At 37.3% G+C, this 13,869-nt stretch overlaps 1 protein-coding gene across 1 annotated transcript in view; it reads right to left on the reverse strand.

Annotated features, from left to right (window-relative positions):
• ST18 (suppression of tumorigenicity 18 (breast carcinoma) (zinc finger protein)) overlaps positions 1-13,869 on the reverse strand; it is a 152,655-nt gene that overhangs the window by 102,130 nt on the left and 36,656 nt on the right. Inside the window, exon 9 of the mRNA XM_006901608.1 lies at positions 9,264-9,509. Within this exon, the coding sequence (XP_006901670.1) occupies positions 9,264-9,509 (246 nt within the window). The remainder of the gene's footprint in view (positions 1-9,263; positions 9,510-13,869) is intronic.

Genomic DNA, 13,869 nt, shown 5'->3' on the forward strand with positions numbered 1-13,869 from the left:
TGCATCCTGGCCCATCCTCACCCTTCTGCCCCCAACCCTCACCTCCTTGTACCCCCAATATGTTTTTTTCCCAATTAAAAAAAAAAGAAAGCAAACATGCCAGAAATAGGGACTCAGAAGAAATAAATCAATGAGGAGGAACTTGCACAACTATAGAATAAAATAGGAAGGATATAGGAATGAATTGAAACTACAGATAAAAATGGAGAACTTTAAAAATCATCACACGATAGAGAAGGTACAGCTAACCCAGTGTTAGAAATAACAGAGAAGCATGAAAATGCAATACAGAATTGTTTGTTGTTATGTGTTGTCAAGTCACTTGTAACTCATAGCGACCCTGTGTACAAGAACCCTAAATCCTGCTCTATCCTGTGTCAACCTCATTGTTTTTGACACACCTACTCCCACTACCCCAATTACTGATCCATCTCATCAGGGTCTTCCTCTCCTGTGCTGTCCTTCCACTCTCCCAAACATAATGTCCCTCTCCAAGGACCAGTCCCTCCTTGCAACATACCCAAAGTATGTCAGACAAAGCTTCAGAATCCATGACTCCAAGGAGCACCCTGACTTCACCCTCCTCAGGACAAATGTGTTTGTTCTCAAAGCACTCCATAGTATATTCAACACTCTTCTCCAGCACCACAGCTCAAAGGCTTCAATTCTCTTTCTATCATTCCTAGTCTCTGTCCAGTTCTCTGATGCATAGCACATAATTGCGAGGACTATAACCAGAATCAGGTGCACCTTAGTCTCCAGCCTGACGTTGTCGCTCTTCAGTACCCTGGAAAAGTCTCTGACAGCTGAATTTCTAAATGCAATTTGTCTTTTCATTTCCTGGCTGCTGGTACCAAGAGTGTTAACTGTGGAACCAAGTAAATGAAAACTGTTAACTATCTCAATCTCTTCACCATCTATACTGATGCTACCAATTGGCCCAGTGGTGAGAATCTATTTTCTTGATGGTGAGCTTCGATCTGAGTTGAAGGCTGCAGTTCTTGACCTTCTGCAGCAAGAGCTTCAAGTCCTCATCAGTTTCATCAAGCAAGGTCGTGTCATCTGCATATCACTGGTTGTTGAAGAATCTTCCACCAATCCTGATGCCACATTCCTCTTCATACAGCCCAGCGTCCTGGATGATCTGTTCAGCATAGAGATTGAAAATGTATGGAGACAGAATACATCCGTGGCAGAACCCCTTTCAAATTTTGAACCATGCAGTGTCTCCTTGCCCTGTTCTGATGACTACATCTTGGTCCAAGTATAGAATTCACATAAGAACAATTAAGTATTCTGGGAGTCCCATTCTTCTCAGAGTCAGCCACAGTTGGTTGTGATTCACACAGTCAAAAGCCTTTGCATAATCAATGGAGCACACATCGACATTTCTCTGGTACTCTCTGCTTTCTGCCAAAATCCATCTAACATTAGCTATAATATCCCTAGTACCAAGACCTCTTCTAACCCCAGCCTGCACATCTGGCAGTTCTCTGTTGACGTATTGCTCCAGTCGTTTCTGGATAATTTTCACCTTTCTTTGGAATGGGAGCAAATCTAGATCTCTTTCAGTCTGTTGACCAAGTGGATGTCCTCCAGATTTCTCGTCCTACTTAGTGAGCACATCCAGGGCAGTGTCTGCTTGTTGAAATATGTCAGTTGGTATGTAGTCAACTCCTGGAGCCTTGTTTTTTGTCAATTCTTTCAAAGCAACTACAGGTTCTTGCTCATACGTTATTTCATGAAATTCCTCTGTGTCAGCCAATTCCTTCTGGTACAATGACTATATACTCCTTCCATCTTCTTTTAATGCTTCTTGGATCATTTAACACTCTACATAAAGCATCCTTAACTATTGCTGCTTGTGGCTTAAATTTATTTTTCAATACCTTCAGTTTAAGAAATGCTGAGTGAGTTTGGCCCTTTTGATATTCTGACTCCAGCTCTTTGCACATTTTATTATAGTATCTTGCTCTCTTGTCCTGAGCTGTGTTTTGAAATTTTCTGTTCAGCTCTTTACTTTCTTGATTTTTTTATCTTTAAAAAAATACAGAATATTAAGCCTAAAATACAGAAGTTTCCAAAGTGCTGGAGGGGAAAAAAATAGAACAGAAGAGTTGGAGCAGAAAGTCAGTGAAGTGGAAGATAAGAATTTCAACGAAAACATACTAGAAGAAAAATCAGAGCTGAGACATAAAGACAATGAAGAAAACATTAGAATCATGTGAGATGACATCAAAAGGAATAAGAAATATGACTGGAATTCTAGAATACTAGAGGGACAGGAAATCATTGAAAAAAATTGTGGAAGAAAACTTTACACGTATTATTAAGAATGAGGAAATCTACATTAAAGAACTTGAGTGAACACCAAATAGACTAGACTCAAAAAGAAAAACATCAAAACATATCATAGCCAAAGTCTCCAAAAATAAAAGATAAAAACAGAATACTAAAAGCAGCATGAGAAAATCAGAGTCACCTACAAAGGAAAAGAAATTAATCAGATTAAGTTCTGATTTCTCTGTAGACACCAGGCAAGTAAGAAGATAATGGATAGCATATAAAGAAAGTTAAAAGGAAACAATTGCCAACCAATGATTGTATACCCAGCAAAGTTCTCCATCAAATATGAAGGATAAATCAGATCCTCTGCAGAAAAGAAGGGGCTTAAGAAATTTGTGAAAACAAGATAAAATCTACAAGAACTTTTAAGGGAAGTCCTTCACACAGAGACACCAAACAAAAGCGGATAGACCATATGAATCAGAAACAACAATAACAAAAGACACACATCAAAATGGTATTGATAAAACCTGGCTTTTAAATAATCACACTTAATGTTGTTGGATGAAATGCACCAATCAAGAGAAAAGAGTAGTAGCAGAATGGATAAAAAAACAAAACCCATCAATATGTTGTTTACAAGAGATACGTCTAAGAAATGAAGAGAATGATAGGTTCACAATCAAAGGTTGGGGTGGGGGGCATTACCAATCAAATGGTATCCACAAAAAATCAGGAGTGGCAATAATAATCTATGATAAAATAGCCTTCAGGATGAAAACCACCATTAAAGATAAGGAAGAACACTATATAATGATTAAAGTCACTGTAGATCAAGAAGATATAAGCTTAGTCAACATCTATGCACTAAATGATAGATCCACTAAATTACATAAAACAACAGTCAATAAAATTGAAGAAAGAAATAGACAGCACCATAATAGTGATAGGAGACTTTAACACCAAAAGATAATTCAACACAAAAGAAACAAAGATACAGAAAATATAAACTATGCTTTCTGCCATCTTGACCTTTTAGATGTATTCTGAGTACTACACTCCACTAAAACTCAATTCCCTTTCTTCTCAAATGCACATGGTATATTCTCCAGAATTGATCACATATTAGGGCACAAAGAAAACCTCAAAAAAAATTTAAAATCATTGAAATAATAAAAAGTATCTTCTCAGAGGATAATGCCATAAAACTAGAAATTAACCACAAGAGGATAAAGCTTATAAAACCACCATGTGGTTATAACACAATATGATAACCAAAGAAATAAAGAATGAAATAAAATTTGCTTACAACGAATGATAATGAAAATATACAAAAACCTCTGAATGCAGCAGAGGCAGCCCTCAGAGGGCAGTTCTTAACAAAAGGCAAACACCGGAGAAAGGAAGAAAAAGATAAAATTAATAATCTAACTAAATACCTTCAACAAACAGAAAAACAGATATAATCTAACCTCACAGCCTCTAGAAGAAAGGAAATTATAAGGACAAGAGCTAAAAGCAATATTATTCAAAATGGTTGACTCTGGAGAACATTATGCTGAGTGAAATATCCCAGTCACAAAAGGACAAATATTACATGATGCCACTGTTGTAGAATGGGACTGTCCTTGGGGTTGGGGAGAGACTGAGTAAGATGGGTTCAATAATGTATACTGCACTGAAACAGAGGAGGGAGAAAACTGTGTAAAAGAGATATGTGACTAGGTATTTCTGTCATCACAGGAGTCTAGAGCGAGGGCTACACGGTGGAGGGGACCTGGGGGAGGGTTTGTAAAACAATGAAAGCATCTTTTCTTTTACTTTTCCATAATTTTTGGCTCATGTACTTATAACTTGTTAGTCAAATTTGTGTCTCCTAGGTTGCAACACTTCCATGATACATCTTCAAGGATAGGAACATGTATGGCCAAGCACAATCAATAAGAGTGCATCTGAATTCCAAAATCAATCTCCATAATAGTCTATGTGTTTCCTACTGCCAAAGGGGCCCTTTAGAGTAGTGAGAGAAGATCTTCACCCTGAAACCCACAGCGTCCCTTTTCAGCAGGAAGTAGCTAAGAGAATACATCATCCCCTCTTCCGTATGAATCAGGGTGAAGTCTCTGTCAGGGAGAAGTGATAGGGAATGGCCAAGGACACACTGTCAAAGGAGATTAATCAGAACTGGCTTTGACAAGCACTGTGGCAATTGGACAATCAAAACAGAGATTCGGAGTGGGGGGAAGAAGAACGAACTGGGAAGGAGGGTAGAGAAAACAGTGCAACAATGAATGAATGAAAACACAAAATCTATGTAAATGTTCATTAAAACTAAGAAAATTTAATAATAATAATAATAATAATAGCTCAAATTCAATGGCAATAAGAGAAATGCAAATCCAAACAATAATGAAATCTTACCCCAGTAGCACTGGCAAAGTTTAGCATGGTGGCAAGAAAAAATGTTGGAGAGGATGTGGAGAGATTGGAACTATCTTACACTGTTGGTGTGACTGTAAATTGTTCTGACCACTCTGGAAGGCAGTTTGGCGTTTCCACAAAAAAAAATAGAATATAGGAACTCTGTCAGACCCTAGGAATATGCCCCAAGGAAATTAGATCTGAGACACAAATGGAGATTTATACACCAATGTTCATAGCAGTGTTCTTCACTATCACAAGGACATGGAAACAGCCCAAATGTTCACCTACAACTGAATGGATTGAGAAATTGTGGCACATTAACATTATAGAATACTACACAGTACTCAGGAGCACTACATAATTTGGGAAATACTGGAGAGAGTTATGCTGAGTGAGCCAATTCAGTTTTATAAGGACAAATACTGCATAAGACCATTATTGTATAAACAAAAGTAAGACATTTATGATGTTCCAAGGGAGGAAGGGGTAGGAGTAGGGGTGTGAGGATAGGTGGGGACAAAATCAAAGAGCTGTACAATATGGTCAGTGAAAGGAGGGGATAAGGAATATGACAAAGATCTAGCAGGAACTGGAAAAGACAGGTTAATGGTGTGCATAGTCCAATGGTGATTATTTTTATAAAACATAATGAATAGGAATGATTTAGTGAAACAATGTGAATGATGAATAAGTGTCAATTTAGTGAAACAATTAGTTTCACTTTAGTGAAATACACTGTATATAGAATTTTTAAGCAAACCGATAAAAAATAAAAATTTAAAAAATGTAGAGTTGTGTTTTAATTTCTCTGGGAAGTACTGACTCTAATCCAATATGTTCAATTTACTTGAATCTGTGTCAGCAGATCTTATTCTTCAACAATGTTGTTTGTGGTTATGTGTTGTCGAGTCACCTGTGACTCATAGTGACCCTAAACAACAGCCCTAAACCTTGTTCTATCCCTTGCCAATCTTATTGTCTCTGACACACCTATCCCCAGGGACTGAATCAATTCATCTCATCGAGGGTATTCCTTTCCCGCGCTGTCCCTCCACCCTCCCAAGCATTACGTCCTTCTCCAAGGACTGATCCCTCTTTGCAACATGTCCAAAGTATGTCTGACAAAGCTTCAGAATCCTTGCCTCCAAGGAGCAGCCTGGCTTCACCTTCTCCAGCATGAATTTGTTCTTTTAGCAGTCCATGGTATCTTCAATACTCTTCTCCAGCACCACAGCTCAAAGCATCAACTCTCTATCATCCCTAGTCATTGTCCAGCTCTCTGATGCATAGCAAGTAATTGCAAAGACCATAGCCTGTGTCAGGTGTACCTTAGTCTCCAGACTGACATAATTGCTATTCAGTACTTTGGAGAGGTCTCTGACAGCAGATTTACCTAATGAAATTAATCTTTTAATTTTGTGGCTGCTGGTACCAAGAGTGTTGATTGTTGAGCCAAGCAAACTGAAGCTTTCGACAATCTCAATCTCTTCATCATCTATCATGATGCTGCCAATCAGCTTAATGGTGAGAATCTTTGCTTTCTTGATGTTTCGCTTCAATCTATATTGAAGGCTACAGTCTTGACCTTCTGCAGCAAGTGCTTCAGGTCCTCCTCAGTTTCAGCAAGCAAGGTTTTATCATCTGCATAACGCAGATTGCTGATGAGTCTACCTCCAATTCTGATGCACACTTCTCTTCTTGGATAATTCGTTCCGTGTATAGACTGACAAGATAGGGAGTTAGAACCCATCCTTGACAATTTTGACACACCATTCCCAATTTTGAACCATGCAGAGTCTCCTTGTTCTGTTCTGACGACTGCCTCCTGGTCCAAGTATATGTTTTGTATAAGTACAATCAAGTGTTCTGGGATTACCATTCTCCTCAGAGTCATCCACAGTTTGTTGGGATCCACACAGTCAAATGCCTTTGCATAATCAATGAAACACAGGTAGACGTTCCTCTGGTTTCAGCCAAGATTCATCTGAAATTAGCTATAATATCCCTACTGCCACAGCCTCTTTTAAATCAACCTGCACTTCAGGCGGTTCTCTGTTGATGTGCTGTTCCAGTTGTTTTTGGATAATCTTCAGCAGAATCTTGCTTGCATGTGATATTAATTACACTGCTTGATAATTTCCACAATCAGTTGGATCACCTTTCTTTGGAATGGGAACAAATCTAGTTCTCTTCCACTCAGTTGGTTCTCCTCCAGATTTCTTGGCACAACTATAATGGTGTGGGGTGCAATATGCTATGGTCTGATCTGAAATTGGCTTTCTGGGAATTAATAATTGTTTTTGTGAATGGAATCTCCTGGTCTAATGTCATCCCAGATGTAACAAGATTGTATCAGAGGTCTTGATGGTGCCATGATAGTGCCTTGAAATAATCCATCTGCTTCCTAGCTCATTCCTTACTTTCAGTCAAGTTGTGGAGATGACAGCTGTAATTTATTCTTTCACAAACCTAACAGCAGAGAGATGGAGGAGTTACACATTGGCTAACTCATGATCATCACTTAAGTAAATATCTTGTCAGCATATATTGTTTTAATTAAAGTCCCTTCTAAAATTGTTCTTTTCACTAATTCAACTATTTAAAATTTTAAATCAAGAGCACTCTTCAATATTTTATGTGAATTAACTGAATAAAGTAGAATTAATGACTTTGGTTTTTATCAAAAGCTGCTGTTGTGGGAGGAGCCCTCCTCCTTCAACCTGATGCTGTTAAGCACTCTACTGCACAAAGCTGCTCTGATTATGGTTTCTTCCAGGCAATCTTTCTAAACATTCCATTCCTTCATCACCATGTGGTGTACCGGAGCATTGATTTACCTGCGAGTCCTTCTCCTAGAATCTGCAGCCACATGGGCCAGAAGCTTGTCTTGTTCATAGCTGTGCTCCTAAAACTTTGTCATTGAGTTGGAAACAACTCATAACTGACCTTCCATTGAATTTCTAAGGCTGCAAACAGCATAGGGAATTTCCTATCTTTCTGCTATTCAGCTTTGGTGGATCCAAACTACGGGAAAAGTGCTGCCTTTGGACTAACAACACAACTCCTTATGGTCTATGCCACCATATTTTCTTACTTTGCTGCAAGGTAGTTGTGAAAAGGTGTGAGGAGGGAAGAAAAGACAGAAAAAAGGTCATCAATGAGAAGGGAAGGAAGAAATATGGAATTGGGAACAATTTACACTTTTGATCATATTACACTACTACATCCACTGACTTATGCTGCTGAGGTGCTAAATCATGCTCTAAATTCAAATTAGTCTTCTCTTAGAAATCTGTGAACTTCAAAAAAGCTGGGCAGAAAGTGCATACTTTTGCAGAAAATAGTTATTTCATTTCTTTAAAACAGTGGGCAACTAGCTATTACCAAAAATATTGCAGCTGTCTTCCTAATGAACGCAAAAAGGGTTCAATTATTTAATGTAGCTCTTTCTCTTTCCTTACTGTCTATTCAGAACTGACCCACAGATAGTTCTTTAGAGGGTTTTGGAGACTGTAAGTTATATGGGAGGAGATTGCTCATTTTTCTCCTGTGGAGTGTCTGGTGGACTTGAAGCATCAGAGAGGCATCTTCTTTGGGTTAAAGGTGCAACTCTCTACAGGCTGGGATGCCAGAGCTCCTTATTATAACAATGGAGATTAGATTTATAATGAAAAGAGTCTGAATAGTTTGCTCTAGACACCAATTTCTTCAAATGACTCTAAATAGTCCTACTGCTTATCCTTGAGTACTTTGGCCAAGTTGAGAAGCTTATATTGTGAACATGAAAGTTAAAGGAGTTCTGATGCATCCAAATATATGACTTTCAGGGGTGAAATGGGAGTGCAATTTCCTGACTATCCTCAAGTGATTTCTGAAATGATCAAATAGCAAAATAAATCTTTAGGACTGATAAAGTTTAGACATCTAACATTTGTGCTCCAGAGCTTCAAATGATGACTCTTTACATATATACAGTTACGCCACAAAACCATGGAAATTTATTTGACACAACTTGAAGATTTGTTCCTGAATTTATTTCACCTTTGGTTTTCTGGTTCAGAGAGTTCATGCTTGATGACACAAGTGTCATTTACAGGTTGCCATATCTTGAAAGGAGAGATGACACACTATCTCTTTCTCTGCACACAATTATAGCCTCCACTGAGTTAAATTTTCCTATTCATGTGGGAAGAACAACTCAAAAAAAGGAGTGTGAGAAGGGCTGTGTAACTTAAAGAAGGTATTAATTGTTACATGCAATGAATTTTACATGTAGAAACTGTTGAGTATCTGTGTGTTCCGCTGTGTAATCTCAGTAATAATGAAAAGGACAAATTTGAAATGTGCTATAATGCAAGTGACAATGACAGCAGGATTTGTTTCTTTTTCTTTTGAAATATAAAATTATTTATCAAACTAGTTATATATTATAAGGCATAGTGCTACATATTCTCTAAACAGAACTGTAAAATAATAAGTTAGTGAGGATAAATTTATCAATAATCCAATACTGCTCTGACTTAAATTTATTGGTTGACATATTAAAACAATACCTCTTTGTCTTCCTCTGTTTTCCCATGGGCTTTGCTATAGTTGATAGGAGTATCCCAACCTTCTTGGTCACAGAGAGCTTGATAAAATGCTGCATTGACCAAAAGGCTATTTGTTTTGAATGGGGAAGAGGAAGGAGTTGGGTTGGAATTGTTAGGGGAAGTTAGAGGTACAGCCTTGTCCAGTATTCGGTTTCTTTTCATGCTCAAGTCCAATGTGCCATTTTCATCCACTTCTATTTCAGCCCCCTGGTATTCAACAAGAAACAGAAACACATTTCAGCAGTTTGCAATTGTAGCCTAGTCATGTCAGGCTTTTAAGGGATAATTTCAAATGTAAGCTTTTATGTCAGTATATCTGATTTTAAATTTGACTTTCTGATTTGCATTGCTTAATGTTCAATTCTCAGCATACTTTTAAGAGCAACCCCATTAGTGAGCTTCATGTCTCAGATTTAAATAGTAAGCTTTATATAAATAAGATGTTCCTAATAGTAAATGGGTTGGCTAATCCTGTGTAATATTCTTTTAAAGTTTACCTTTAAACCTTTTTTTCTAGTTTACAGTATTATTACTCTCATTTCATCATTTAAAGCATTAACACTTTAACAAAAAGCACACTAAAGCTTCCCAACACCCTCCTCCACCACAATAATTATCTAACATGAAAAATGGAAGATAACTTTTATTGGAATGTTAGATTAAATATGAAAACATGTTTCATCCTAGGTTCTTTAAAGAAGTGGAAAAGCATTGCTAAATCATGGGAGAGGAAAAATAAGCCAGAAGTTATGAAACATACCTCACTTTGGTACCTTTTTGCTGGCATCATACTTTGGGTTTAAATTTCAAAGTGAAAGCTTTAAGATAAAGGGTACTAGGTGGTGTAGTCGACTGAATGTTGGGATGTGATCCAAAAGGTAAGAAGTTCTCCTCCTAAATTCCCAAGGCAATAAATATTAATGGAACTCTATGACCACAGCTTTCTTCTGAAGAGTGGCTGATGCATTCAAACTGCCAATTTTTTGTTTAATTTTTTGGCACTTAACCCATGATATCTTCAAAGATACTTTTAGGAGATTTGTTGTGACCTAATCATGACAGGATTACCTCTGGTTTAAGGCACTAAAATATTGAATAACATCAGAAATTCTAAAAGGAACAATGCACTTGATAATGTTTTTAATTTTCATGCAAATATTTTTTATTTTCTTATGGCATATGAAAAGTAACCATTTTGCAAGGTTACTTTTTTCTTTTTGTATGTTGTTTTATGATAAAAGAGCAACATTTAATAACTTATCTATACATAAAAATATAAAATTAAAGAAAAAAATACAGTGTAGGAAACTTTGATGAAGATGAATTGGAAGTGTCTAGAATGGTGGGTGTGGCTTTGGTCTTAACATGAACTTAAAACGGATTCTATCTTATGCAGTTGTACACTTGGAATGTACTTTCCTCTGTTTTCCTTTCTTACTCTGCTTTCCTCCCCTCACCACACCGGCCTCATGCTCCTCTTTTAAAAGAGGACAGCTCTGGTGGTCTAATGGTAAGAAACTGTCTCCCATCCCAAATGCATATGATTCAAATCCCCTATCTGCTCTGCGGGAGAAGGATTGGCAGTCTCCCCCTGTGCTACTAACTGCCTCAGAAAACCTGCCAGAGGGTCAGCTATGGGTCACTTCCAATTTGAATATACAGCACAAAAACAGCAACAACAACATGTCTTTAGTTTGAGTCCTATTAAACTTCGTGACCTGCATTTTCCACATGATGTGTTCTGTAGTATGAGATAGGGTCAAAATCATAAACATTACTTACCATCTAATAACTGTAATTTTTCTACCTGGATCAAAAGAATATCTTTCTGATATTTCACTGTCATTCCAACAATTCACAATTCACTTTTGAACAATTTCTCTCCTCTATTCCCTTCCAAATGACAAAGCTTTAGACTTTGAATATGTCACTAAGAACCACAGAGCTTGTGATTCCTAGTTATTTCCAGGGATTTTCTCATCCTCCATCCCATGCCACGCACACACCCTACCCTCCCAATAGTTGCTGCTCAGGGCCTGGGCACACACGCCTGGCTCTAAGCTCATGGCTTGTACCAGATTTAGAAAATAAAAGCATCTCTGCTTTCTGTTTCACTTGCACAGTTCATATTTTCAATTTTTCAGCTTAAGAGATAGATATGCTTTATGATATTTGTGGGAAGTAAATACATTTCTAATATGTTTGTACTAAGATGCTTTAAACATATCTTTTTGTCCATTTTCAGTAAATAATCTCCTGTGATAGTTTTAAGCCTCGAATTTGACAGTACAGCTTATCTAGGATAATAACTTAGTAACCACAACATCTTATGCCATCTGTATAATATCAGAAATTTTTTTTATACTAGCATTAATAAATCTTAGTTGCAAAAATTCAAGATATTAATTATATCACTTCCAGGTGCTCTCTCTGGGATAAAACAATATCCTCTATTATAAGCACAATCACATATTTTTGGCTTCACCATTGAAATGTAACTGGAGCAATGAAACAGAGCTATAGCCATCAAGTTTAATGACAAATATAAAGAAAAATGTTAAATGTTGTAGTTGCTGACATTTTTCATAAAAACAAAGCAACAACAACAACAAAAACTTGGGTTAAGACTGCACATCCAGCATTCACATAAAATTCCAGACCTCTGTGACAGATGGCTTAGGAAAAAGGAGCCATGTGACTGGGCTGCAGAGTTTTATAGCGCAAACCCATAAATAGTACAGATCCTCTCATGCTGAAAAAAATATCAACTACTCCAAGACAATATATATTTATGTTTTTTACAATAAAAATTCCAAACAGTAAGTTTTTAAAAACATTAAGAGATTCTGAGAGGTGTTGACTATCTCTTGGGAGAGATCCTAGCTTCATTGAAATGCTGTCACCGCGCCTCCCGCCCCCCCCCCCTTACTGAGGAAGAATTTCCTCTTTCTTGCACCCAGGTTGGCTGCCCCAGGAGTGTCTGATGGGGAGTCCTGGCACACACGTTGCAAGTCCAGGCACAGATGGGCTCAAGTGAGTACACAGATGCACTCAACAATCACACACAGCGACAGAGAAGGTCTCTCCTGGCTGCAGATAGGTTGGTCGTATGCTTACAGCATGTAGTTTTATTCAAAGTAGCATCACTAGACATCACTTCTCTACTTCAAACTCCAAGTGGCAGCAGACAAGGGGAAGGAGGAGACCACGAGCAAAAAGAGGGGGCAGCTCTGCAGCTGATGGTTTCTCCTTTCTTCCAATCCCCTTCCTAGACACCTTAGTGGCCTGCTTTCTCAAGTGCTCTTCTGGATTTTTAATTTCCCCCCCTCAGTGTAAGTTTTTCCAAGCAAGACATAGTTCTAACACTACTCACGCACTTTGCAATTTAGGGGAACTAGAGACTCCTTTTGAGTTATTGATGTTTTCTATAATTATTTGGTTTAATAAAAAAGTGACTGACTTACTGAAAAGGATGCCGGGTGCTCTTCAGAGGAGAATGAGAATACATCTACGAAATGTGTTATTTATTCAAAAGTGTGCCATTTAACAAAAGTTTTTTGAGGGAAGGGCATACATATGTTTTGAGAAGGATGCATATTAGTTTAAAAAGCCTCAGATTTTAGTGATCTTTAGCTGATTCATTGTAAGGTTAAGACTCACAATTCTGAGGAGTATTATATTTTTTAGGCCACTAAATTTTAGGGGAAAAGAAAATTGAAAAATATATTTGTCTCAGCTTCAAGATTTTTGTGTATGTAGAAGTGTCTTGGTAAAGACAATTTAACAAATATATAGTGAATTGTGATTAAACAAAAAGTTTACGTAATTATACATCAAATCCTTCACTTATACTATAAGATAGCAAATAATTTAGATGCTGGTCAGCAGAGAAATTATTAATTAAATTACTGAGCTAATGGGACATTACAAAGTCATGCATTGATAATTATGAGCATTGTATAGCAACAAGAGATTGTAAGCAAGAAAGCTACATGGCATTCACATTGTGCTGACAGTGATGTAAAACATCCAGACATTTGTTTTCCCTAGAACAAAAGCGAAAATATGAAAATCACTGTACTTGTGTTTAGACTACAGACTACTGCTTCCTTCAATATCTTCCAGACAGATGGTAATATTACATTGCTTCAATTTAAAATGACCACAGATTTTAAAATGGCCATGAATTATAACACACAGAGTTACAATTTTACCTTAAATGGCCCTATTGTCAAGCTTACTAATTGTCAAAACATTGATAAAAGAAGACAACAGTGCTTTCTTATTTGGCAAGCTCGTTCTAGGCCAGCATGAAGACCATTGCCACGCTTTTGAAGCTTTTTATTGTGGCTTGAGGAAAAGCTTACATGGCATGTTAGTTTTCCTTTCAACAATTTATTCACCTTTGTGTCATGACATTCCTTAGAACACCCACAATGTGACCACACACTTAGTACATCCTCCTTGGGTTACCCATTTTTCTGTTCTTCCATCTTTTCTTCCCCTTTTTGCTTTCTGAGCTTTCATTTTTGGGTAGATACTGCCCTTTTTTCTTGAATGGTTGGTA

Source organism: Elephantulus edwardii, unplaced genomic scaffold (assembly GCF_000299155.1).
Source record: "Elephantulus edwardii isolate Elephantulus edwardi_28Jun2011 unplaced genomic scaffold, EleEdw1.0 scaffold00338, whole genome shotgun sequence".
Classification (NCBI taxonomy): domain Eukaryota; kingdom Metazoa; phylum Chordata; class Mammalia; order Macroscelidea; family Macroscelididae; genus Elephantulus; species Elephantulus edwardii.